This window comes from Notamacropus eugenii, chromosome 2 (genome assembly GCF_028372415.1).
Source record: "Notamacropus eugenii isolate mMacEug1 chromosome 2, mMacEug1.pri_v2, whole genome shotgun sequence".
In the NCBI taxonomy this organism is placed as follows: domain Eukaryota; kingdom Metazoa; phylum Chordata; class Mammalia; order Diprotodontia; family Macropodidae; genus Notamacropus; species Notamacropus eugenii.
Genome location: NC_092873.1, coordinates 404,511,284 through 404,538,211, shown reverse-complemented (window position 1 = coordinate 404,538,211; position 26,928 = coordinate 404,511,284). Strand labels below are relative to the sequence as shown.

Sequence of the window (26,928 nt, the reverse complement as noted above, 5' to 3'; positions counted from 1 at the left end):
AGTATTATAGCAGAATTGACTACTGAGAATGTTTACTCTTGCTTTTAGTTTGATATCATTTACTATGTTAAGTAAAATTCTGTTTATTCCTACGATTTCTGGTCTTTTTTATAGGAATGGGTCATGGATTTTGCAAAACAACTTTCTAGTATCTGTTGATATATCATCTATTGATAATGATGTGGTTTTTTTTTTATTTAGGTTAATAATGTGATTTACTATTTTTGTATTTGCCTTATATTTTGATAATTCTCCATTCCTGCTATAAATATACCTGCTCATGGTATAGCATCTTTCTAGTTATTATATTCTATTTTATACTATTTATTTAAAATGTTTACATCAGAATTTATTAGGGATATTGTTCTAAAGCAGGGGTTCTTATCCTGAGGTGTTTGATGTGGTTTTTAGAAAATAGTTTAAGAACTGTATCTCAATATAACTGACTTTCTTTGAATTTTTTTGCATTTTAATTTATACTTTAAAAACATTATCCTGAAAAGGAGATCATAATAAGATCATCAAATTTGATAAAGTGGTCTATGATACAAAAAGTTAATAACCCTTGATTTGTAGTTATCTTTTTCTCCTTTGTCTCTTCTTTTACGCATCAAAATTATACTTGTGTCATAGAAAGCAGTTTGAAGAGCCTCACCATTTATTATTTTTTTAAGCAGTTTTATTGAACTTAATTGTTCTTTGAATGTTTCATAGATTTTGCATTCAGATTCATTAGTTCTTGGATTTTTTTTTCATTTGAGAGTTCATTTATGGCTTGTTCATTTTTTTCTTTTTCTAATATTGGGTTATTTATATAGTCATTTTTTTGTTAAACTATTTATTTTTGTAAATTATCCATTTCTGTGTTATAAGTTTTGGTAGCATATAATCATGAAAAATTTCTTTTAGATAATTTTCTTTATTTCCTCTTTATTGGTTTGGAATTATCTTTTTCACTTTTGAGATGAACAGTTTGGTTTTCATCTCTCTTTTGAAAATCAGATTAATTGTTTTTTATTGTTTTAAAACTAGTTTTGTTTCTTCTATTCAGTGTTTTTCTTTTGCTTTCAATTTTATTAATCTTTAAATTTTAGATTTTCTACTTTGTTGCTTCCTTGGGCATTTTAAATTTGTTCTTGTTTTTAATTTATATGGTGATTTATTTATTTATTCTTTTTCTCTTTGGTTGATGAAAGCATTGAGAAATAATAATTTTCCCCTATGGACTGCTTTAGCTGTCTCCCATGAATTTTGATATGTTGTGTTCTTGTCCCTTTTTTAGTGTAGTTTTCTATTGTTTCTTTACATTTTTCTTGAACCAAACAGTTGTTTACAAATAAGTTATTTAATTTCCATTTATTTTAAAATTCTTCGGTATCTCTTTATTGAATTTTTATTGCATTACAATTAATCAGTGATTATTGTGTTATTTCTTCATGTGTGTATTTTTGGTGAGGTCTTTATATCCTAATATATGATTATTATGTTAAAGTGACCTTGAAAAAATCTTCATAAAATCATTTTGTTTCCATTCAGCAATAGTTATAGATCTATTACTTCTAACTGTTCTTATCTTCTAGTAAGACCCTTAGCTTCTTTCTTATTTATCTTTTAGTTTATAGTTTAAATTGTACTATCTCTGAAAAGATTACTTTTGAGATCTCCCATTATTTAAGTCTTCCATTAGTACAGGTTTTCTATCTATTTTTCCTATAACTTTATGTACTTTTTCAGAAATTGTTAGATGCTATGCTATTTGGTGCATGCTTGCAGGTGCGCGCGCGCGCACACACACACTCTCTACTGTTGTTGATCTAGGTTGTATTTAAAGACAATGCAGTTTCCCTTAAAAATTTATTTCCTTTTACACACACACACACACACACACACACACACACACACTCTATAGCTTTATCTGAAATCATAATTGCTTTCTTTACTTTTTAAAATTCAGGTGATGCATAATAGATTTTATTCTAGTCCCTCATTTGTAATAATGGGAGTTAAAGATCTTCTCTACCCATTAATAGGCCTCAGGTAGAGCCCATTAAGGGAAACTTGATTAGGGGAGGCTTGTTTTGTAGGAAGGTCCACACCTTTTGTTCCTTTCTAATGAGGCACTAGGTCATGAATGTGATGATGTCCTCTGACTGAAAAATGTGTATGTGTGTGTGTGTATACACCTACATACATATGTATGTACACAACATACACATACATATATATTCTCTAAGGTGGGGTTTTGCTTTGGGACTTATTCTTTGGAAGAAGGTTCATGTACCAGATCAGACTTTCGGTAGCAATTAAGGACCCCTCCATTCCCCCACCCCCTCTTTGAAAACCCAGATGTTAGTGCCTCTCTCTCTCTCTCTGGTAACTGTGTGTGTTGTTGTGTTCATCCTTCGTTTCAGAAGAAGACCATGCTGTCAGAGAAATGATGACATGACTTGCTCTTGATTTTGTTTTGAGGGAGGGAGGGCTGTGCAAGGTTACCAGTCTCACTTTCTCCTCTTGAGCCATCTGGATCCAGTGACCAGATATTCATCAGGATGACTGGAGATGGCCCACGATGCAGTGGGAGACCTTGGCCCCTTTTGGCCAAGGCCTATTCAGGTACTCCCTTAGGGTGAGGTAAGGCCCATTCAGTGAATAGACCTGAGTACTTTAAGAAGTACTCAGGGGATGGCCCCTTTAATGAGCCAAAGGAAAAATAATTAAATAAAGCTGGGAAAGAAACAGCAACCTTTAGTATTGATATTCATTCTTAAGGCAGGAGGGTCCTGGAAACAGCCCTTAAGTGGAGCTTGTGCAGGAGCCTAGTGTTGTCCAGTCTATGGGCTTCAGAGTGCAGTAGGTTTAAGGTTTTGGGAAGGGAAGGGAAAAGAAAGGAAAGGAGAGTGGAGCAATCTAGCCAGTAAACCTCAACTTAACTGGGTATCCTCTGGCCAACTGTGTATGTATGTAATAGTCAGACAGTTGAATCTAAATCTTGATCTGTAACGTATGTATTGCTTATGGTCAGATAGTTAGAAGTTCTGTTTGTTGGGCTTTATTTCTCGGCTTGTGTTTTCTCTGTTGGTATATGTGATTAACGAAGATTGTTGACCACTCAAAAGTTGCTTTCCTTAGAAAAAGCAGATCTAAGAACCTGTGTTATCAAGCCATCCTAGGTGTGTCATGGTGCTTGCTGTCACACCATTTTGTAACTACATCTGAATCTTTCTTTCAGGGGTTTCTTGTAAACAACATGTTCTTGGATTCTGCTTTTGCACATTCTGTTTAAGTTTGCTGTTTTATGGTTGTTAACTGTGTGTTTCCCTCCATCCTGTGTTTTTGTGCTTTTTCTTCTCTTTGCCTCCATCTTCCTCTTTACAAATAAAATTATAATAAATGAGGACTTAGCCTAACATTTCTGATTCATAAGTAAAGTGTTACTGTTGTGTTCTTTCTATTTCTACTTTGCCCTCTTATTCTAGGTGATCTGACCAATTTTCTTTTAAGATTTCTTTAAATATGATATGTAGGTTCTTATTTTGGTCATGGTGTCTGATGACCATAGTCTTCATAGTCTTCATAGTCTGATGATTCTTAAATTATTTTTTCCTCATTCTGTTTTCTAGGTCAGTTGTTTTTGCTGTGAGGTACCTTATATTTTCTTCTGTTTTGTCAGTCTTTTGTCTTTGTTTTAATAGTTCTTGTTGATTCATGATGTCAATGTTTCTTATGTGGTCCATTCTCATTTCAGAAAATGTATTACTTGAGCAAAGTTTTGCACCTCTTGTTCTAAGCTATTGTTAATTTCCTTTCCAATTTTTTTTTTCCATAGGTCTCTTCTTTTCCCCAGTTTTTTCCTCTAGCTCTCTCATTTTATTGGAGAAAATAAAAATCAAACTCTGCTTCATTTCTTCCAGGAATTCTTGTTGAATTTGTGTCCAAGCTGTATTTTTCTTTTAGATATTTTGAAGTAATTCTCTTCTTTTGCCTTTTTGTCTTAAAGGTTCCTGTTATCCTAATAACTTTTATGGTGGGGGCTTTTTGTTTATGCATTTTTCAGCCTACTTCATGAACCTTTGAACTTTATGTTAGGCTCAGGCACTGTAAACTTCTGGAGAGCACACCAGGATTGGTCCCATTTCTGCTTTCTCTTGTGGTATTGACTATAGTGTTGTTTCAAGATCTCACAGATAACTCAGACTGAGGACCTGTGAGCTTTCAGTGCTTCCAAAGTGGTCTGATTCAGAACAAATTCTGATTGTTACCCATAACCCTATATTCCTCACCTGGGTTTGAGTCTGAGCATCAAATGCATTTTTTTGGACTCAGCTACTGTCACCTACCTGGGAAACTGCAGGTCTACAGTGATTCAACTGTAAGCTTCCCTTTGGTCTTGGATTCTTCTTCTGTTTGTTTCTCCGCAGTCTTTAGACTGGAGTGTAGGCTGGAACTGAGACTGCTCTTTCTCAGATACGCTATTGCAGTATTTTTCCCCTTCTTTTGAACTTATTTCTTTTTCTGGACACTTTCTAGACCCTAAAGACTAATCTAGGGTGTTGGTAATGTAGGCTGACTTGCTAGGCAGCCCTGGATCTGTGACCTGGAAGGGTTAGTGGGCAATAATAGTGCTTGTATGCACCTGTCCCATGTCTCTTTGCCCCCTGTATTAGGTCTGCCACCCCTGTTCAATGTGGTTTACAGCCTTTTCCTTGGGTAGAGGAATGCTCAGCCCTTGTCATTCTCTGCCATTCTCTGCTGTTGTCGTGACTTTCCCCAATATCTACAGACTTCTGTCTCTTCATATGCTTACTGGAACTGTTACTGTAACTTTTTATTGGATTTCCACAGAGGGATTATATCTGATAAAATTTCTAGATCTGTTTGGGGATGTTTTGAGGGGGGTAGCTTACTGTACCTCTTTTTTTCTACTTTATCATTTGTCTCCTTCTCCTTATTTTCATTTAATTTATTTTTCCTCAAACTTTTCCCCTTCTTACCTCCCGCCTTGCCCCATGCTGCCATTGGTATTGGAGTTTTTTTTTTTTTTAAATCAGGATTTCCTTACCTATCTTTTTCTCTTTGTTACATCATGTTCTCCATCTCTCTGGTTGTTCCCTCCTCTTTTACTTTTGGTTTTAATGTATTCACACTGTGATTTTTGCATGTGTTCACATGCCTGCATGTGTTTCTCTACGTAAGTACATTCTCCTTTTGTCAGTTGAGATGAAATACGTTTTCTAAATACTCTTTATATACCTCTGTTACATACATAATAATTTCTTTGCACATTACCTTCACCTCTTCTACCATGTTTAAATACTTCTTACCTTCCATACCTCCATTATATAGTGTAATAATTTTCCTTCATTTCTTCCCCAATATAATCTCCTACTTCTCCCATTTGTTTTCTCTTAAGACCATCATGATTGAGGAAGCCTACCACAAAGGGCTCCATCAGTCTTATTTACCTTTCTTTTTGACCCTTACAGATATTATGGTTCTGAGAAGATATCTTTTATCCCATTATGAACAAACAGCATGTGAAAAATTTATTTCCACATGTAGCCTTCCTATTTCAACAAATACATTTCTTTTGACTTCTGTTCATTCACTTTAAAATGTCTAATCAATTCTGACCTTTTTTATCAGGAATGCTTGGAAATCCTTTGGTTCATTAAAGCTTATTCTTCCCCCTTCCCCCCCTTTTAGATTCATACTCAGTTTAGTTTAGATAGGTTATGTTATGTTAAAAATTTGCATTTTAGAATATTATATTCCAACCTTTTCTCTCTTTTGTTGTTGTAGCTGACAAGTCTTATGTGATTTCTTAAAATCAAGCTTTATTATTATCATTATTTTGGGGTCATGATTTTCAGGGAAGCTAATTGTTTTGTGTTCTCTCCTTTATTTTTCAGGTCACTTGTTTTAGCTATTATATTTCTTATATTGTTTTCTGTTTTCTATTTCAATCTTTTAATTTTATAATGTATCTTATTTTTATTCAATCATTGTTTTACATTTAACCTGTTCTAATTTTGAAGGCATTCAGTTCTCGGGTAAGATTTACTACCCTCTATAATATATCTATTCTCTTCCTCCATTCTTTTCTCCATTGATTTTGTATTTCTTGTTTCATTTTTTCCAGGTATATTGTTTATACATATATCTGTAACATATTTACATATATATTTATATATATATAGCACACTTATAGTTTATGTATCACTCATATTTGACACTTGACACATTTGTAGGCATTAGTTGATAACACCTTTCCTTCTCAAAATGTCCTAGAAGGTAGATAACATTTCTTAGATTCCTGATAAGACCTTGAATGTTGTTGGTATTTATATTTGTTGAATGAATTATTCTCTGTGCTGCTATTATTAAATTTTGATTCTGTATGCCTTATTATTTCTGAATAGAAAGAAAAAATGGTTTTGCCTTTATTACAGGTAACCGCTAAGAATACTGTTTTATATTGGTTTTCTTTTTCTTCAATACGTAGTTATTATTACTGAACTCATAGTTGTTCCTTGTCAACATAATGGCATTTTTATTAAAAGAGTGATAAATTTTTACTTGTAACATGATGAATTGTACCTTTATTTTAGCTTTTTATTTCATTCTGTACAATGGTTGATTAAAAAGAATAAAATTGGAATTTAAATGGTTAAAATTGTTGAATTAAAACCTTAAACTTTTAAATAAAATCAGAACAGATGATCTCTAATTTTTTTAAATTTTTTTTTTTTTTTTTTTTGAAACTGGCAGGTTTCAGGCCCTCTAATTGGCTTCCCAGCTTCGTAGAGTAATTACAGCTCCGAGCAAACTTTGTCATCTGTGGTTCAGAATGGTGTAAAGTAAACAACGTTTTGAAATACAGCTTGTAGTTTGAGTTGCTCAGGAGAGTTTAACTAGCATAACTATCTAATTTAAGTATGAGCAGTAGCTCATTTGAAATTTAATAAAGGGTATCAAGCTATATTATATGATAAATAATCCTAATTATTTTTTTTATGATAGCCATTACTTATTTAGGCATGTTGAATTATTTTTCCAGATATACATATTTTGAATATATATATTTATGTGCAAAATTCTTTCCTAATTTTTTGTTGTGGTTTTAAAATTGTATTTGACTGATGATGATTGTGACTCCAGTGAAAGAAAAAATACTGTTAAAGATAAAGTGATATCTGGAATTGGCTTGATGAATTCCCTTTAAGCATTTGGATCAGTGTGGTCTGAGATAGTCTTAAAACTAATTGTTCCTTTTTATTTTTCTGTAGCTACCATTTGGGCATATTTGTGATTCCTAGTTGTGGAGGGCTGACATGAAAGAATTCAGAGTTGTTGAGTTCTCTTTCCTGGCTCAAGCAGTTTTTGAACAGTAATTTAGAGTTCCAACTGTTTTTTGCTCTTTTGAATTTTAAACAATATTCTTCAAAATGCAGTATTGAAGTACTTGACTTTCAGTGATTCATTTAGCCTGGGAATAGCGACTAAAGTGGTAGCCTTGGGCTGAACTCTTAGTACTCTAATAAATTCCACCAATTAATGCCTGCTGAGAATTAAAAGTGCAATATTTTAAATAGTTTTTAGGATGGTGACTTTTAGAAGTCACATGTTTAGCATTAACCTTCATTTAATTGTTGTGTTTAAAAATTTTTTCTGTTTCTGTTTTCATTTCTGATAATTGTTTCAATGAAATAATTTTGTAAGCTTTGGTCTTTACAAAATTGTGCATGTTTTGCCAGGGTAATAAAGGAGTAGAATGACAGGCCAGTAAGCACACTTCAAGAATTGTTATTACTTATAATAGTTACTAGATAGGAAAAATCTTGCTTTTAGGTTACATAAGATGGAATATGGAAATCAGAAAATGTGGATGGGAATTCTGTAAATCAGATGAGCAACAAGAGCAAAACCACCAGTTTGTATCTAGTATCAAAATTGAACTGTGGAGCAGTTATCAGCAATCTAAGAGTAAGCCTCGAGATGATTCTTGGCATTGGCTAATGGGAGAATTGAAAGTCAGAAAGTCATTGTTTTGTCACCTTTCAAATTTCTGTTTCCCACCTCTTGTAGTCTCTTCTTATCTGCCCAGATTTGCCTAGTGCCTTTGTACTGCTCTCTTATTGTCCTGAACCCCACATTCCTAGGAGAAGAATTATGTTCCAATGGAGTGAACACTATATTTGGAATAATAGTACCTGGGTTTATAGTTCACCCCTGTTATGATGCATTGACTTTGGACAGCATATCCACCCTTTCTGGAACTCAGTTTTCTCATCCTTAAAATGAGACAGTTAGATCATGTGGCTTCCAAGGGCTTTTCTATCTCTAAATCTATGGTCCTTCCTGCCCTCTGTGACAAAAACCATCCAAGGTTCATTAATTAGATACTGCTGCCAATCACCAAATCAATGTTAAGAGATAAGTTACTTGCAGATTTTATTTACCCTCAGAGCTCAGGCTCATCTGTATGAAAAGTTAGAGAACCAAGAGTATCAGTTTCAGCAATGTTATATAGAATGTGAATAAATAAGCAACATAGAAAAGTGGAATTTTGCAGAAAGCAAGAGAAGAAGGGCCATACATGCTTTGGAACAAGTAACACAAGGGGGACGATACTGACATCTGCCAGCTGGTAAAGCAGGAGCTGTGGCTTCTTTTCCAGTCTTGATTCTACAGGTGTTATGAACTTTGAGTTTCCAGAAACAATGTCTGGACACTCAAAATGGGCAATGTCTTCTTTCCCACAATGGTGATAAGACATCTGAGCTGGAGTTTCTTTCCCATCAAAATTCTTCTCTTATCACAGTGACTCGAAGAGGCCTGACTGAGCTAGAAATTGACATCTCAAATGCCTTAAAATAACCATTTTTCCATTTTTTATTTATTTAAAGACAGAATGAAATAAAGTGTTATTTATTTGAAGGAAGGGATGCAGCAGACCACAATCTACAATTGGAAATGGTCAAGAAGTTTGACTGTAAAGAATTTGTTGGGTTTATATAAGAGCTAGAAAATATAGGAAAGGTGAGTGAAAGCAATTAGGAAAGTGGACCAAATTTTTCTCTCACCAGTCCCTCAACCCAGATCACTTCAATACTTGTGTATCTGTTATTTAAAGAAATGATTCCCAAGTTAATAATAGTAATAATCATTTATGTGTGTGTATAGTACTTAGCTTTTTTTTTTTTAATCATTGCCACATCATTGTTTTAATTATCAGTATTACTGTTTTTATTTGTTTTCTTTTTTTTCCTCACCTCTAAATCTGGAAAGTAAGTCTCCAAAGAGATTATTTTTCAGAGTTACACAGGATAGTGAGGGAATAGCAGAGCTGAGGCTCAAACCCAAGTTTCTGCCATTCGGTGCTCTTCTGCTGTACTGCACTACTGTTTTTTTTTTTCTTACTACAAATGATAATTGTCCATTAAATGATACTTTTTCTCAGGTTACAAGAACTTGATTTGCAAGTGTTGCCCGAACCTATGTCTACTAATGCAACATAAAATATACAAAAATTCAAATACCTCTGCGTTTACTTATTAGCCTAATTAATCCATTACTTTCAATTATTTATTCCTTTTAAAATTTTCCATTAAGTCATTTAACAAATATTTATTGTGTGACTTCTAGATCTAAGGCACTATGCCTTAGATGCTGTATGAAGTACAGATCTGTATGTCATGTGGCTTTTTTCTTCTAAGAGCTGAACTTTAAAAGGACTTGGGATTGTTAGGCAAAAAGAGGACCAACAAGAAAATTCCAGGCTTAATGGAAAAAGACATAGAATTGGGAAGGGACACAAAAAATAGACCAAAAGAGTAAAGAAGAATTTTTATAGGGAATAACAAGAACGAAAAGCAGGCAAGAGCTTGTTGTGGATAGAATGTCACAGATGCTAGTCCTAGTTGTTAGAACTTTATAGGAATTGTGGAAGGAACTATTAAAATTTTTGTGTAGGTGTTTCAAATGACTTAAAGAAATTAATGCCATGTTGATGTGTGAAATTGATAGGCAGAAGAGGTCAGTTTCATGCAAGATTTGAAATAGAGAGATGAATTAGGAAAAGTTTTTTCAGTATTTCAGGCATGAAATGATATTGACTTGAAAAAGGGCCTATAATTTTCATCTTTTTTGGAGGGATAGTGCTGGGGACCATGAAACTGTGAGTTTCTGTAAAATAAGTTCCAACATGTAACTTTCAAAGCTATCCTGTTTGCATTTCCTTCTGCCTTCCTTCTTTGTACATTTTTAAAACAATGTTCCAATGAATCTTATTTCTTTTCTTTTTGGCAACCCTAGCCTCTAAATCAAATTTTAAAAAAAGAGGAGGAAAAACAAAAACAAAACCCGCAGCAAATGGGCATAGAAAATCGAAACCAATTCCTGCATTGGCTGTATCTGAACATGTATGTCTCATTCAGCCCCTTGAGTCCTTCTCTGTGGGGGTATAGTTTTCCAGTATATGGTGTTCTGGAGTCAGCTAATATGTTTAAAGAGATGATTTTTAACTTTTGAATTTAAGCATTCACACCTCAGAAATCATAAAATACTGTTACAGACCAGGGCTTGATTTATTTATTGTTGTCGTGATTGAATAGATTTAAGAAAGTGGTAGAGAAAAGTCTGTTGAGCATACAGTTCTCCCTGCCCCCTGCTACCCTTCCTTCCCAGAAAGCTAATTGTTAAAAATTTACCAGCACATCCTTGTTTATAAAAGGACCTAAAATGAGAGGGGAATTATAATAATGGAGGTTGACAAATACTTCAGATTCTTTATAGCAACACTTTCTGTGATAGTTAAGAAGTGGAAACAAAGTAGGTACTCATCAATTGAGGAATGCCTAAATACATTGTGATATCTGAATGTTGTGGAATATAATTTTGCCATAAGAAATGCTGTGTGATAAAGAGAAACATGGAAAGATCTATAGTGATTGAGAGAGTTGAAGTAAGCAGAACCAAGACAACTCTATACACAGAGACAGCAACATAAATTGAAAGAACAACTACATGCCTCCAAATCAAAAGTAAATATAGTATCCTTATCAAGATAAAGCAGGCCTGGAACGGAGAGGTGAGAAGACACTCACTCGGTTTATCTACCCCTTTGTGGAGGGGAGAGCTCCATAAGTGTTACACATCGCACATGGTTTGGGACTTTTTCAGTGGAATGACTTTCTGGGAAAGATGGGAAGGAGGGATACTTGTGATAATAAAAATGACAATGTAAGAAATGGAAAATATCAAGAATTTTTTAAAAATGAATATTGAATTGTAACTATAATTGTTATGTTTGAAATATAGTGTTTAGATTCCTAATATATTCATTCAACAAATATTTGAGTATTTATCATGTGCAGAATATTGTATTAAGCATATGTAATACAGTTGTTGCCCTGAAGAAAATGTTTAATCATGGAGATGTGAGTTGTATAGGAATAAGTACAATTCAAAGCAGTATAAGATAAAGACCACAAAAATAGAATAAATCAAATCTCTTATGATTTAAAATGGATTTGGGTGATCAAGGAATGCTTCTTAAAGGAGTTGGTATTTTAGTTTGGCCATTTATGGTGAAAAAACTTTTGAAAGCCAGTGATGAGGAAGGATGGGGATGAAAGGAGGGCAGATTGGTGGGGAGGAATAGGATAAGTAAAGTATGAAGATATGTTCAGATAATTTTGAATAGTCAAATCTGGCCAAAAAGAATAGGACAAAGCCTAGTAGGAGTTCCTGGTGGTATAGTACTTTAGGTTCACATAGTAGGAGGTTTTTAAAACTGATGAGTTTCACTTTATTTGGTAAGCAAAGAGAGAGGGGAACAGTAAAAGATGTTAAAATTTCCATAAGATTTTAGTAGTTTGATAAACAAAGTTATAAAATATAGATCTTCTCCCTTTTAATGTTTATAGATTTAATGTTAAAAATTTGACATGTTATTTGAGTAAAAATGTTTATGGAAACATCTTTTATTTCTAGAATGCCAGCTCATGAAAACAGAACGACCAAAGCCAAATACATTTATTATCAGATGCCTCCAGTGGACAACTGTTATAGAACGAACATTTCATGTGGATACTCCAGAGGAAAGGTCACTTGCCTTTTTTTTTTAATTTGGGAATTCGGGGATCATTCAGTCCATAGGTAGATAAGTGGCTTTACACCTATTAAGTATACTTTTGGTAGTGTTGTCATTTGTTTCTTTATAGTCTTTTTTTGAGTATGATAGATAAATAAGTAAACCTAAGCCACAGAAACAGACCTTGAATAGGAAGTACAAATGCTAATAAAAAAAGGAAGAATGAATTTTTTATTCAAATATACTATTCTCTTTTCCCTTAAAACTGTTTTGCACATTTGTATTGTCAGATAACATGAATTTAATTGTGCATGTTCACTAAAATTTATTTTTTTATACTCTTACCTGGTTTAGAATATTACTATTCCAAGCTGGCTTGTAAGAATTTCCTCTTTAGCTTTCATAGGATAAAACATTTTTGAAATTTTTTCAGACTATTTCATGTTTACTAGGTTCATAAGATTAGCTCATAAGAGAAAATAGAAGTTTTTAAAAATCAAACTCTTTCTCCCTACTTCAAGTTTCTCCACTTCAACCTGTCCTCCATTCAGCTATCAAAGTGTAGTTCCCCATTATCTCCAGGATCAAATAAATATGTCTTGATCTAGTTTTTATGCTCTTTCATAACCTGTCCCCAAACTTGCACCTTTCCAGTCTTCTTATACTTTCTTTTCTTCCACGGACTCTGTATTCCAGTTCCTCACACCAGGCACTCCACCTCCCAACCCTGTTTTTCACTGACTGCTGTGTCTGAAATGTTCTCCCTTCTTATCTCTGCCTCCTGGATTCCCTGACTTCCTTCAGTTCACAAATAAATTCTCTCCTGCCAGAAGGCTTTCCATGTCCCCTAAATGTCAAGGTCCTCTGAAATTACCTCCAATTTACCGTGAGTGCGTACACATATACAAGTATAGAAGCATATACGTGTATGTGTGTGTGTATATACATATATTTTTCACGTTGCCTTTATCATCAGAATATGATGTTCTTGAGAGTGGGGATTGTTTTACCCTTTCTCTGTATCCCTAATGCTTAGCACAGTGCTTAGAACATAGTAAGCACTTAATACATACTTCTTGATTGACTAATAATCAAACTACTTCGATTTGAGTATTGATTAGATTATTCTGTTTTTTCTTATTTATGTCAGCTAGGTGGTACAATGAATAGAATGCTGGGCCTGAATTCAGGAAGTTCGGAGTTCAAATGTGGCCTCAGACACTTCGTACCTATATGACACTGGGAAAGTCATTTAATCTCTGCCTGCCTCTTTTTTCATCTCCAAAATGGGAATAATGACAGAATGTATCTCCCATGAGGAACAAATGAAATAATATGTGTAAAAAATGCTTAGCACAGTGGCTGGCACATAGTTGACACTTAAACACACACACACACACACACACACACACACACACACACACCTTTCATGGTTTGAATCCTTATGCAAATATTATTATGGCACTCACTGGTGATTTCAGCAGTAATTTCTACAGAGTCCAGAACACATCATTCAGTTACACTAAACACCCAGTAATTGATACTACATTATGCTTTTTGTAGGACAAAAAACAGTATTATTTTATTTCCTTTAGTTGCTGTCTTTATCTCTCCTTTATCTCTTCTTTGAACAGTTAACTCTTAGTTATCTGTTTGGGATCAAGGAAAGGAGAGAAGTGGCATGAATAATTCAAACATTGAATAATCACTGAATTGTTGTTGACATTTGAGTGTGTTTTTGCAGTTATATTTGGATATGAATGTATCAGATATTTGTAGAATTCATTATACTTTTTCAAAACAGTGAAACCAGTTTTGCAAAAATAGAACTAAACTAAAAAAAAATATTTGTTCTCTCTATATTGTGCCTTCTCTTTCTTGTTCTTCCCACTGTTCCACCCTCCATGTTGCAAGTGAATGGGATTACTACTTAGATTGACCAAAAGCACCATCCTAAAGCAAAGCTATGGTGTTTGAAAATTATTACTGAAAAATCTTGGGTTTTTAATAAAAATTCTTAGGAAGCACTGAGGCTTCTAAACATCAATGTCAGAATTTATGAAAGAAATCTTACATTTTTAGAGGGGCAGTGTTGCTCCATGTTACTTTGATAATGTTGAGATTATTTGGTTGTTTGTTTTTTGCCTTTCTTTTTAAATATACAGGGAAGCTTCTACTTTATCTTTTCTTTTCTTTGGACATGTGTTTCGTCCTCTAGCCCTGTCTTTTCCTTTAACCCATCCTGGTCTATCTGTTTTAGAGGTTTCTTAAAGTAGTAAATCTTTTTAGCTTAGTCCATATAGTTAATGTTTTGTAAACTACCATATTTTGGATTTTGGGTACATTGTATTCTCAGTCATTGATGATTAATTTGGTTACTGCTCCATTCTGTTTCCAATATTTAATATATTATTCAGCTTCTTCCAGCATTTGGAAGTGTAGATGGCCTTCACATTTTTGTTGAGCTAATAGAATCAATCAACCTTGGTTTGGATGTATTATAGGAAGTGAATTAAAATTGTCTTGTTTCTCTTAGCCTCCATGGAATTCTCAAAGTAGCACATAGAATTTCTAAAACTTAAGCCTATTTTTAAAAACTGTTCTATTATACTTCCAGCTGGGCAATACCAAGTAAAGATCCTGATTGTGTTTTTTAAAATGTCATAATTATATAAAAATTGAAAATTTGATGCAATAAATCATAATGTAAATAAATTCGTTATAGATAATTGAGAATAAATGGTACTGCTTTTTGTATTTAAAATTTTTAAATATTTTTCTCCATAGTCCTATTTTTTTAACCTCTTTTAACCACTTCTTTCCCTCTTCCTCCTTTCCCTATACTTATAACCACCAACCTTTAGCCTCTAATGCTTAAACACTTTTAGAATTAGTATTTTTTTCAAAACAAAATATACATGTCAGATTAGTTTTCTTAACCTAGTTCTACAACTGGAAACCATTTGTGCCTTTTTTCTAATCCTGTATTAACAGAAAATGTCATTTACAATTCTTAGGGACGAATGGACAGAAGCTATCCAGGCTGTAGCAGATAGACTTCAGAGGCAAGAAGAGGAGAGGATGAACTGTAGTCCTACTTCACAAATTGACAATATAGGAGAGGAAGAAATGGATGCTTCTACAACTCATCATAAAAGAAAGGTAGGAAAACACAATGATGACTTGTTAGACTATTCAACACATCCCTAATTTGCCTAGAAGAAATATGCTAAAAAGTGCTATTTGTAAAAAGGTGTCAGTCAGTTACCATATGATATGCAAACATATGGAGTGGTTCTATTCAGGTGAGGCTAAACTCTCTTGTGTTGTTTAAAAACAAATTGACTGCAATACCACTTTGTTTTTCTGGTTCAGCACTTTTAGCACTGAATGCTGATGTGATTTATTGTTAAGGAGTTGTGACTGATATGCCAAGAAGCAAAAGGATACTGTTAAGTATTGCACTACTTTATGCATTTGAATTTTTCTCCTTGTTTTTAATACTGTTTTAGAAACTTGGAAATAAATGTCTTTCCCTAATGACTTGGTCCTTTTCCATTTGGCATTCTGTGTTTTGCAGAAAGCAGAAACAGAAATGGTTCTGGTTTACTTTCTTGTTGGTGCCCTAGCATCTCTGATGTCAGCAGGAAAGTGAGCAGCCTGGAAAATAGAGCTTTTTTTTTTTCTTGGAAAGCTGCTGTTCCTGAGCCAATGTGGGGAAAACAAAGGCTTTTCCTCTTGTTGTTTCAATCTACCAAATAATGCGCTATCAGTTTACATATAATGACAGTGATGCATGTTCTTCCCCCCCCCACTCCCAGAATTATAGAAAATTAAGAAGTCAGTTACTTTTAAGTGAAATATCATTTTAAAAGACATGTAAGGAGATGCATTGTCTCTTTAACAATGCATTTATTATTCGTTTAGTCTCTGAGAGTCCTTGAGAGGAAACATTACTTACATTTTGTCACTGATAGACTCAGCATCTTAGTGTTGGAAAGGCCCTTACAGGTCCCTTAAGAAGATCCTCTGCCCTAGGAAGCATTGATAACTTGCAGACCTCCAGAGCTAGCTCTGAAAGTAGCAGCATGAAAAAGCATGAAGCTTAGCACAGTGCTTCCCCAGCCCTAAGGTGAACAGAGCCCAATTTTAACATAAAGATCAAAGTGAAGACATAGGTTGGGAAAATGAGCAAACAACAGGGAAAAAAAAGAATTGACCACAAAAAGCTACTGCAGTGGCAGGCGATACTAAGATATAAACTTAGAAGATGACAGTGTGAAAAAAAACACAAGCAAAGCCTCAAAGTGCTAATTGGACCCAAAACCAGCAAGAATTCCTGGCAGAATTAAAGAAGCAGATAAGCATTGGTAGAGGAAAATTTGGAAAAAGAAATGAAAGTGATAATTACAAAAAGAGAATTAATAGCTTGGTAAAAAAGGCAAAAAAAAAATACTGAAGAAAACAAATCCTTAAAAGACAGAATTGGCTTAATCATAAAGGAAGCACAAAAATTTGCTGAAGAGCAATTCTTCTTTAAAAGCATAGTGAGCCAAATGGAAAAGGAGGTACAGAAATTCACTGAAGAAAAGAATTCCTTAAAAAACAGAATTGGCCAAATGAAAAAAGAGGTACAAAAGCTCACTAAGGAAAATAATTCCTTAAAAATTAGCATTCAGCATCTGGAAACTAATGACTCCATGAGACTTCAAAAATCAATTTTAAAAAGTCAATAGGATGAAAAAATAGAAGAAAATCTGAACTATTTCATTGGCAAAACAATTGACCATGAAAATAAATCAAGAGATCATTTTAAAATTATAGGACAACCTGAAAACCATAAATTAAAAAAGAGCCTAGACATCATATTTTGATAAATTATTACAGAAAACTGCCCCAATATCTTAGATCTAGAGGGTGAAATAGAATTCGAAAGAATACACCTATCACTTTCAGAAAGAGATACCCAAATGAGATCTCCCAGGAATATTACAGCCAAATTCCAGAAATTCACCTCAAGGAGAAAATATTGTATGTAGCTAGGAGGAAATAATTCATGTACTGTGGAACTACAGTCAAGATTATGCAAGATTTAGCAGCCTCCATAACAAAAGAGTGGAGGACTTTGGAATAAGATATTCTAGAAGGCAAAGGAGCTAGGAATCAAGAATAACCTGCCCATCAAAACCGAATATAATCCTTAAGGGGAAAAGTGGATGTTTATTGATAGAAGACTTCCAAGCATTCCTGATGAAAAGATCAGAGCTGAATAGAAATATTATATTCAAACATAAGACTCAACCATGAAAAGGTAAACATGAAAGAGTAATTGTAAGGGACTTAATAAAGTCAAAACTGCTTACACTTCTGTTTGGGAAGATGATATATGTAACTCCTAAGAACTTTGATTGTTATTAGGGCAGTTAGAAGGAGTCCACATAGACAGAGGACATAAATGAGAATCGATCATGTTGGAATGATCCCCCCAAAAATGTAGAGATGAGAAAGAGGGTTGCACTAGGAGAAGGGGGAAGGGAACAGTAGAATGCGGAAAATTATCTCACATAAAAGATGCACATAAAGAGGAACTTTTATGGTGAAGGGTACAGTGGTGGAGTACTTGAACTTCACTCTCATTGGAATTGGTTCAAAGAGGGAAGAATACATAAACAAACTCCATTGGATATATAAATCTGTCTTACACAGTAGGGAAATAGGAGAGGAAAGGGATAAGAGATATATGAGGAAGGGCCTTACACAAGGGAGGGCAGGCTAAGGGAGACAGTCAGAAGCAAAACTGGCTTTTGAGGAGGGACAGAATACAAATAGAGAAGGATAAATAGACAAAATAAGATGGAGAAAAATTCGGTTAGTTAATTATGAATATGAATGGAATGAGCTAAACCATAAAATGGAAGTGGATAGCAGAATAGAAACCAGAGTTCAGCAATGTGTTGTACATAAGAGACACACTTAAAACAGAAGGATATACAGAGTTAAAATAAAAGGCTAGAGCAGAATCTATTAGGCTTCAACTGAAGTAGAAAAGGCAGGGGTAAGCAATCGTGATCTCAGACAAAGCAAAAGCAAAAACAGACCTAATTAAAAGAGGTAATCGGGCAAACTCATTTTACTGGGATACCAAGAATAATGAATTAGTATCAAAATTTTTAAAGTTTCTCTTATAAAGGTATATAAGTAACTGAGTTAAATTTATAAAATAAGAGCTATTTTCCTCAACTAATAAATGGTTAAAAGATAAGAGCAGGAAGTTTTCAGAAGAAGAAAGAAAAGTGATTTATAGTCATATGGAAGATGCACTATATCATTATTAATTACAGAAACGCAAATCAAAACCTCTCTGAAGTACCACCTCAGACTTATCAGAAATGACAAATGCTGTAGGGGATCTGGGAAATAATGAATTGTTGGTGGAGTAAAGAATTGGTCCAACTATTCTGGAGACCAATCTGGAACTATATGTAAAGGCTATAAAACAAAACACGCCCTTTGATCCAACAATATATCTGAACCCCAAAAGATTGAAGATAAAGGAAAATAACCTATATATTAAAAAATACTTTTAGCTGCTCCTTTTGTGGTGGCAAAGAATTAGAAGTTGAGGAGAGGCTCATCAATTAAGGCAGAGGTTTCCAAACTTATTTGACCTACCACCTCCTTTAAAAAAAAAATTACTCAGCACCCCCCAGAAATCTATTTTCTTTGACATACCTTTAGTGGTGTGGCTTTTTAAAAAATTTGCATTGTTTCAAAAAAATGTAAAATTTTTAAATGGCATTAAACTAATTTATTGTAAATTTGTAGGTTTTTCTTCCATTGAAATTTTTATGACACAATGTTGCCTCGTGCAACCATGTAGTATCATATTGTAAACAAGTCATTACATGCATATATTACAGTGCATACTAGACTTCTGACAATGCACGACACTTTCACATGCCAACACTTGCTTTTTAAGACCTATTGCTGGACTGAATCACTTATCCCTTATAACTGGTATTTTATGTTTATTTGGGAAATAATGTAATCACTACAACTTTAAGCCTTTTATATAACAAATGAAACATGTATGAATGATTTTTCAAAATTTTCTTATCTTCCCTTCTTTCCTTATGCTTCTACCACCCCCTTATTTTATGCACTGTCCTCAATTGCACCCAAGGCTGCCACTGCACCACGGGAGAGTATCACCTACTTTGGGAGCTATGAATTAGGGAATGGCTAAACAAATAGTGGCATCTGAATGTAACAGAATAATATTGTGCTGTAAGAAATGACAAGGGAGGGTGTGATTTCAGGAAAAAAAACATGGGAAGACTTATATGAAGTGAGAAGAACCATTAAGTCATTTTGTACAGTAGTAACAATGTTATAATCATGATCACCTGTAAAAGACTGGGCTATTCTGATCAATGGGGCAGTTAGGTGTTGGCAGTGGATAAGGTGCCGGGCTTGAAATCAGAAAGACTCATCTTTCTGAGTTCAGATCTGGCCTCAGATAGTCACTAGCTGTGTCACCCTGGGCAAGTCACTTAGCCCTGTTTGCCTCAGTTTCTCATCTGTAAAATGAGTTGGAGAAAGAAATGGCAAACTACTCCAGTATCTTTGCTAAGAAAATCCCATATGGTATCACGATGATCAGATACAACTGAAATGACTTAACAACAACTTTGATCAATATAATGATCCAAGACAGTTTCAAAGAACTCATGATGAAAAAATGCTACCTCCAGAAAGAAAATTGATGAACTCTTAATTGAAAACTAAAGTATAATTTTTTGCTTTATTTTTTTGAGATAGGACTAACATCAAATACATTTTGCATGATTTCACAGGTATTATTGATATATTATTTGCCTTCTCAGTGGGATGGAGAGGTGTGGGAGGAAAAGAAAGAATATGAAACTCAGAATTTAAAAAGTAATTAAAATAGTAAATAATGTGTTTGTATAAAAGTCATCAAAATATACAACCGTTCCAACATACAAAAAAACAAGAATGCCTAATTTGAACTATGAATTTCCATTATGAACAGTTTTTAATAATGTATTTTCATTACGTTTAACAAAATAGTTAAAAAAAAAAAGATTACTCTCTATCTAGTTCCCTCCAGCTCCTTTCCCAGTATAAATAGCTTCTTACATCCCTCTCAAGTGGTTATCCAATTTCTGCTTAAGCACACTGGTGACTTTGCTATTTAAGACCATTCAGTTTGTTTAAGTCAATTCTTACTCATGTTGAGTTGATATCTTTCTCTTTATCTCCATAGGTCAGCATTTTGTTATTTTACCCTCTGCAGCCAATGAAAATAAATTATAGTTGTTCTTCCTCAAGTATTTAAAGATAACTATCACATCCCTGTCATGTCTACTTTTCCTCATATCTACGCATCACCAATTCATTTTACTGATCTTCAAATGACTTCATTTTAAGCCCCCTGACTTTATTACCTTTCTCTGGTTTTGTGTATCTATGTTCATACTAAAATATTGTGACCAGACCTGAACAGAATATTGCAGGTGTTGTGTAAACAGTATGGAATTTAACAGGCTAATTATCTTCTAAACACTATTTGTATTAGTGAAGTGAATGAAAATTTTTAATTTTTATTAAAATAAAAATTATTCTTTAGCCACATCATTCCATCTAATGCAATTGGTTTTTAAAAAGTTTTAGAACCAGGTTTTATATTTATGCCTATCAAACTTTATCTGAATTCCTATTAGATTTGTTCCATTGTTTCAGCTTATTAGAATTCTTTGGGATATTAATTACTTTATACAAAATATGATCTATTCCCCTCTATCTCTGTCAGCATATGTTATAAGCATGTCATCATTGTCTGCATCCTAAGCACTGATAGAAATATTTAACATGAAGGGGCTTAGGACAGCTATGTCATTCTCATAGAGACCTTTTTCCAGGTTTGAATCTATTAATCAAAATTTTTGAATGGAGTTATTTAGGTAATTTATAATCCATCTGACTTTACTAACTCCTTACTCTCCTTTTCTAATTCATCATCTACCTCACCACTCTCACCATTGGTATTCTTTAAAACCCGTGTTCTCTTCTCTCTTCTGTGTATATTTTTTCTGCAATCTCAACAGTTCCTATACGTTTTACTATCTCTGTGCTTATAGGTCTATAACTCTAGTTCCAGTCTCTTCCTTAAGCTTTAGTTTTACATTACCAGTTGCCTGGATATTTCAAACTGGATCTCAGACTCAGCCTGCCCCAAACAGAACATGTTGCCTTTCCTTCCAAAAGCACCTTTCTTCCAAACTTCCCAGTTTTGCTGAAGGTACAATTCTTCCTGTGTCTTAGGCTTGCATTAGCATTATGCTAGACTCCTCACTCCCTCTCCTATAATCTAAACTAATAGGCATAGCTTCCCATTTCTACCTTCACAATTTCTCTTGCAGTCAACCCCTTCTCTCCATTCACACAGCTATCACCTTAGTTCAGGCCTAAATCAGTCAATATATTTTAAACAATCTTCATTTTTAAAGTCAAAATAATATAAAGGATATGTAACATTAGTGATACTAAGTCTTAAACTTCTCATAATATGTAACTTAATAAACTAGAATTTTAATAATGAATTCTTAAGGTTAGTGATTAGAAGGCTGATTTTAAGGGAACTTTTTACTCTCTCAACTTAAATATAAGTTTTTGTCTTGTTCTTTGACACCATGAACAAAGGAATATCTTTCTTACCTAAGCAATGTATCATGGTTAGAATACAAAATCAAGTTGCATTCAGATTGCAAAACACAAATACTTTGTAATTTTGGCAGAATATGAGCATTTGGTAGCAGTGATGCTTTTTAAATATTCTGAAGAGTTTTGTCAAAATAGATCTGAAGTCTGTTTCTGACTTTGTCACCAGGATTGTTTTTTTTTTTTTTACTAATATTTATTGCTATGCAAAATGCATATTACAAAGAAAAAAGGTTGACAGTCAAACTGACAGAAGCTGTGAAATTCAGAATTAGGCCTGTCATACTTTCTTTTTTACCTTATTATACCTAAGAATTATAGTCCTTATGGCAAATTGTCTTAGCAGAATTATTTCACCTTTCCTCTGTGAATTCCAAAGCATTTTATAGATTTTTTTTATTCATACTTATTATATCTGTGAATTAGATCAGACTGTAGTGATTGCATCATTTATCTTTTATATACAGGTATATTTAGAACACATAATATGCATTTTATTTTTTTTTTTTGTAGTTCTTTCAGCTAGCAAATGAAGCAAATGCAATTAAAACTCTAAATAACAGAATGTTGTGGAGATCTAAATTGACATTGTGTTGAGAATAATGTCTTTGTATTTATATGCAATTTCTTAATCTTTATCTAAAAATGAAAATAAAAGTACTTTTTTTTTAATAATGGAGGTTGAATTGTTCCATTGAGGACATCTTAGGGAGCATGAGCCTAGAACCTCCCTGGAGGACACTCTAGACATGGTGACTCCATTTTGGGTGACATTTTAGATGCTGAGACACCATATGGATGAAAGGAGCCAAAGAGTCCACCACATTTGCCACTGCACAGTTATTGTGTCATCATGTTCCTGAAGGTCCTAGAAGTTTCCAGGGAAGCTTCTGGCTCATGTTTCCTGGAATATCCCCTCCAGGCCAATTTGGCCTATACTACAATCAAGGAGTCAGAATAAATAAATATTTGTTAAGTGTTTACTGTGTGCTAGGCATTGTGCCAAATGTCAGAGATCCTCCCCAAAAGAAAGCAAAAGATAGTCCCTTCCCTCAAGGAGCTCACATTGGGGCATGATGAAGGCATGCAGCTGTAAAGGGAAATAATCAGAGGAGGTGTGAGTTATAAAGTTGAATTCATTTTGCAGAATGATGACTTTCTGGAAATCATGAAATCCAGGATGTCAACCAGGTAGGAAATAATGAGGTGAATTTTCTGATGCCTTCCTTGGACGGAGGGAATGGGAGAAGTTCCAAGATGTCCACCCCACCCCCACCCTCATATAGAGGGACTCTAGATACAATGAGTGCTGAAGAAGTATGAGTTTCAGAATTGATTTCATCTTGCAGGATGATAAGTTTTGGGAGAACTAATATTCACATTAGAATACCACATGGTCTTCTTACAACTATATGAAATATTTAGATATCCATTTTAAATTTATCATCAATTAGAAGTTGAGTATGGCCATTAGACAGTTTTTTTTAATCTGCATTGTAAACTGTATATTCATAATCAGTGATATTTAATTATCATCAACAAAAATTGTTGACTTCCACTGTATATAAAGCATTTTATGGGAATGCTGAGAATATAGAAGATACAAAATGTAATTTTTAAGTGTCATCTTCTTGACTCTTAGTAAAAGAGAAAAAATTAAAAGAGGTAAAATCAAAACAAACTTATGATAATACCCTATTGACTATAGGATAAAGTTCAAGTACCTTAACCTTTCATTCAGAGCCCTCCACAGTCCAGCCTCTAGTTTCCTTTTCCATGTATTTGGTTTACTGGAATTATGTTTACTTACCTTTCTATCAAAATCCTGTGTGTTTTTCAAACATAGAAAAACTCAAATGCTACACCTCTTTTAGAAAGTCTTCCCCAACTATTTCAGCCTAGCTGATATTGAATCACTCATTGGGCTTTTAAATATATATTTTAACTGTTGTGACACACGCACACACACGCATGCCTACAAACCATTGAATTGTGTCTATCACTTTTCTGTATCTCCCATAATAATAATAATTGCTAGCATTTATATAGCTCTTACTGTGTGCCAGGCTTATTATTATCTCATTTGATCCTCACAACAGCCCTGGGAGTTAGTTTGTGTTATTATCCCCATTTTACAGATAGGGATCCTGAAACATCTAAGTGACTTGCCCAGGGTCATACATCTAGTAAGTTTCTGAGCCAGATTTGAACTCAGATCTTCCTGACTCCAGGTCCAGTGCCCTGTCTATTGTACCACCTAGCTACCCCCATAGAGCCCACCATGGTGTTTTGTTTTATTGACCCAACATGGTGGTTAGCAAGTGTGTCCATTGGTCAGAATATAGGCTTTTTCCTCAAATAAAGCTTTATTAATTTATTTAAGAAGCATTTATCAAGCACCTGGTGTATACTAGACACTGTTATCAGATGGTACAAAGACAAAAATGAAACAGGCCCTGCCTCAATGAACTTACTGGGAAAAATCCATACAAGTCATCGTAAAAAATAATGTGAATACAAAGCAATAGAGGGGAGAGCATTGATGACCAGGGGGAATTAGGAATGATCTCATGTAGGAAATGACATTTGAGTGAAGTCTAAAAGGAAACAAGAAGATTTTAAGAGGAGAGTAGGGAGAGTATTCCAGGGAAGGGAGGCAGCATTTACATATTTATGTGAATAGGAGATGGAATGTTGTTTATGGGAAACAGCAAGTATACTTTTGGCTGGAACACAGAGCGTGTGAGGAAAAATAATGTAAAATTGACTGGAATCACAGGTTGGAACCATATTTTAAAAATCTTTAGATAATTTGAGACAAGTCATATTTTGCTGTCTCGGCTACAAAATATTAGACAGTTATTATTTAGTACTCAGTTTGTATTGAATTAATTTTATATCTAAGCATCTATTTGTTTCCATAATTAATTACGTGCTATCATAGTGATTATGCTGCGTTTTTTTAAGTGACCTTAAGAAAAATTTAAAACTTCTTCAGGCCCTGATATCTATAAAAAGAAAGATCTTTAAAATATACTTCAATTCTATGAACCATTTGTTACTCATTTTTCATTACTCATTTTTCATTTGTCCCTTTCCAGACAATGAATGACTTTGACTATTTGAAACTATTGGGTAAAGGCACTTTTGGGAAAGTGATTTTGGTTCGAGAGAAGGCAAGTGGAAAATATTATGCTATGAAGATTTTGAAGAAAGAAGTAATTATTGCAAAGGTAACCTATTTCCCCTTTCTTTCAGAAATTTTGTTTTCAGGAATCCTGTGAAGTAGAAATTTTCACTTTCGCAGTCATATAATGGATAAAGTTGTGATTCCATTAAATTAAAATCTGATTTTTAATATTTTCTTTAAAATTTGGAAGATATATAATAATAATTACTGATATTCTTACAGAACAATAGTTTTAATTTTAAATATGTGGAAATGCAACATTATTATCTGTGCATGAACAATACTAAAATATTTTGCATTAAAAAGCACTGGTATTCTGAATTCAATATTATTATTCAAATTCAACTTGCTATGATTGGAATTGTTTGACACATTTATGGTACTCTAAGATAGACAAAAATGAATAAATATTTTAAAGGAAAATAAGGGGGTAGATTCTTGGGCTTTTGAAGCACGGCTACTAGCAGGCTTTGATATTCTGTTGCATAGCCTTCTAAACTCTGCTGAATTATTCTAGTATCTTTCTCCTAGCACTGATTTACCTCTGGAGTAAAATTTAATGTCCTTATAAACAGATACCCACTCTATCTTTGTCTGTGTACCGGAAAACGATTTCCATTCTAATCAAGAGTTGTGCCTGTAAGTCATTGTACATCACTTCTTGACCTGGAATATTTGCTTCCGTTCTTTGTGCCAAACCTTGTTCTTTCTTGATTCCTAAATCTGCTCCAGGCTTCCCAATTTTTTATTGCCTTTTACATGTAAGGCACTGTACTTGGCGCTGGAGGAGATATGATCTGGAAATAATTAAAATATGTTTGTTTCTTCTAAGGAGCTTACACCCTCCTTGGGAAATTAAATACATATATGCAATGCATATGTATCAGGAATTCTTCTCCTTTTCTCCTCTGAAGAAAACCTAAGTGTGCATCCCCTCCCAAAAAAAAAAAAAAAAAAAAAGGAAATAGAGTGTTTAGGAACTTCTGGGATAGCAATTTTGACTAGGGATGCAGTGTGGGAGAAGAACCAGGTTACCAGTGCAGATTGAATAAGTGCTATGCTCTAAAAGTTGGGAGACTGGGCTAAACTGGACTGAACTGAACTGAAGTGAAGGAAGTGTTCAGACTGCCAGAGCTGTGCTGAAGCACTGAATCCTAGGGCAAAGGAACTTGTTATTGTTTGTTGGAATCAAGCAAACCCATCAGAGGATGAGGAAAGGTACTTAATATGAATCTCTAGGAAAGATGCCAAACCTGTGCTTGTAATTGAGACCATGAAAATTTAATATAGTGCTATGAGTTTGTGATATTTCTCTTAATGTCATGGGGAAGAATATTTTCCAAGTGATCTTCCAAGGAATCAGATATAAGTACTGTCATTGTTGTTTCCCAATTTAAATAAGTAAGCTTTTGTTAGCTTGAGTGTTTGCATGGGAATGGAAGACCCTTTGAGAGAAATAAGCCAGGTTAAGTGTTAACTCTTTGAGCTAACTCAATGGATAACTATTAGTATTTAATAAATAGCTAACATTCTTTTCCTTGCCTTTCCATTTCTTTTCCTTTGCCCCAGATCACCAGTGTACATAAGTATCTATCTCCCATATTTGTTTACCGGTCTAGCAGTACAGGATGATTTTTGCCTTCAGTTTCTGTGAAAGAAGTTTGTTTGGGAGAAGGAGCAGGAGAATGTGTTGAGGTGAAGAAGAAATTGCAAAGGATATTTGAAGGATGACATGACATATATTAAAAACCATACCATAAATATATTACAACAGAAGCAAAATACCTACTTCTTTGTGCTGTAACTAGGTGATGATTATTAACCTAGTGGGATGGAAGCAAATACAAAAGATAAAACAGATAAGTTTAATTGCATGAAATTAAGAAGTTTTTGCATAAGT

At 33.9% G+C, this 26,928-nt stretch overlaps 1 protein-coding gene across 14 annotated transcripts in view; it reads left to right on the top strand.

Annotated features, from left to right (window-relative positions):
• AKT3 (AKT serine/threonine kinase 3) overlaps positions 1-26,928 on the top strand; it is a 428,671-nt gene that overhangs the window by 255,213 nt on the left and 146,530 nt on the right. For all 14 annotated transcript variants that reach the window (XM_072647619.1, XM_072647620.1, XM_072647616.1 and 11 more), the window contains 3 exons: positions 11,995-12,106; positions 15,112-15,256; positions 24,940-25,071. In XM_072647619.1, the coding sequence (XP_072503720.1) occupies positions 12,006-12,106; positions 15,112-15,256; positions 24,940-25,071 (378 nt within the window). In that variant the 5' untranslated portion in view covers positions 11,995-12,005. The remainder of the gene's footprint in view (positions 1-11,994; positions 12,107-15,111; positions 15,257-24,939; positions 25,072-26,928) is intronic.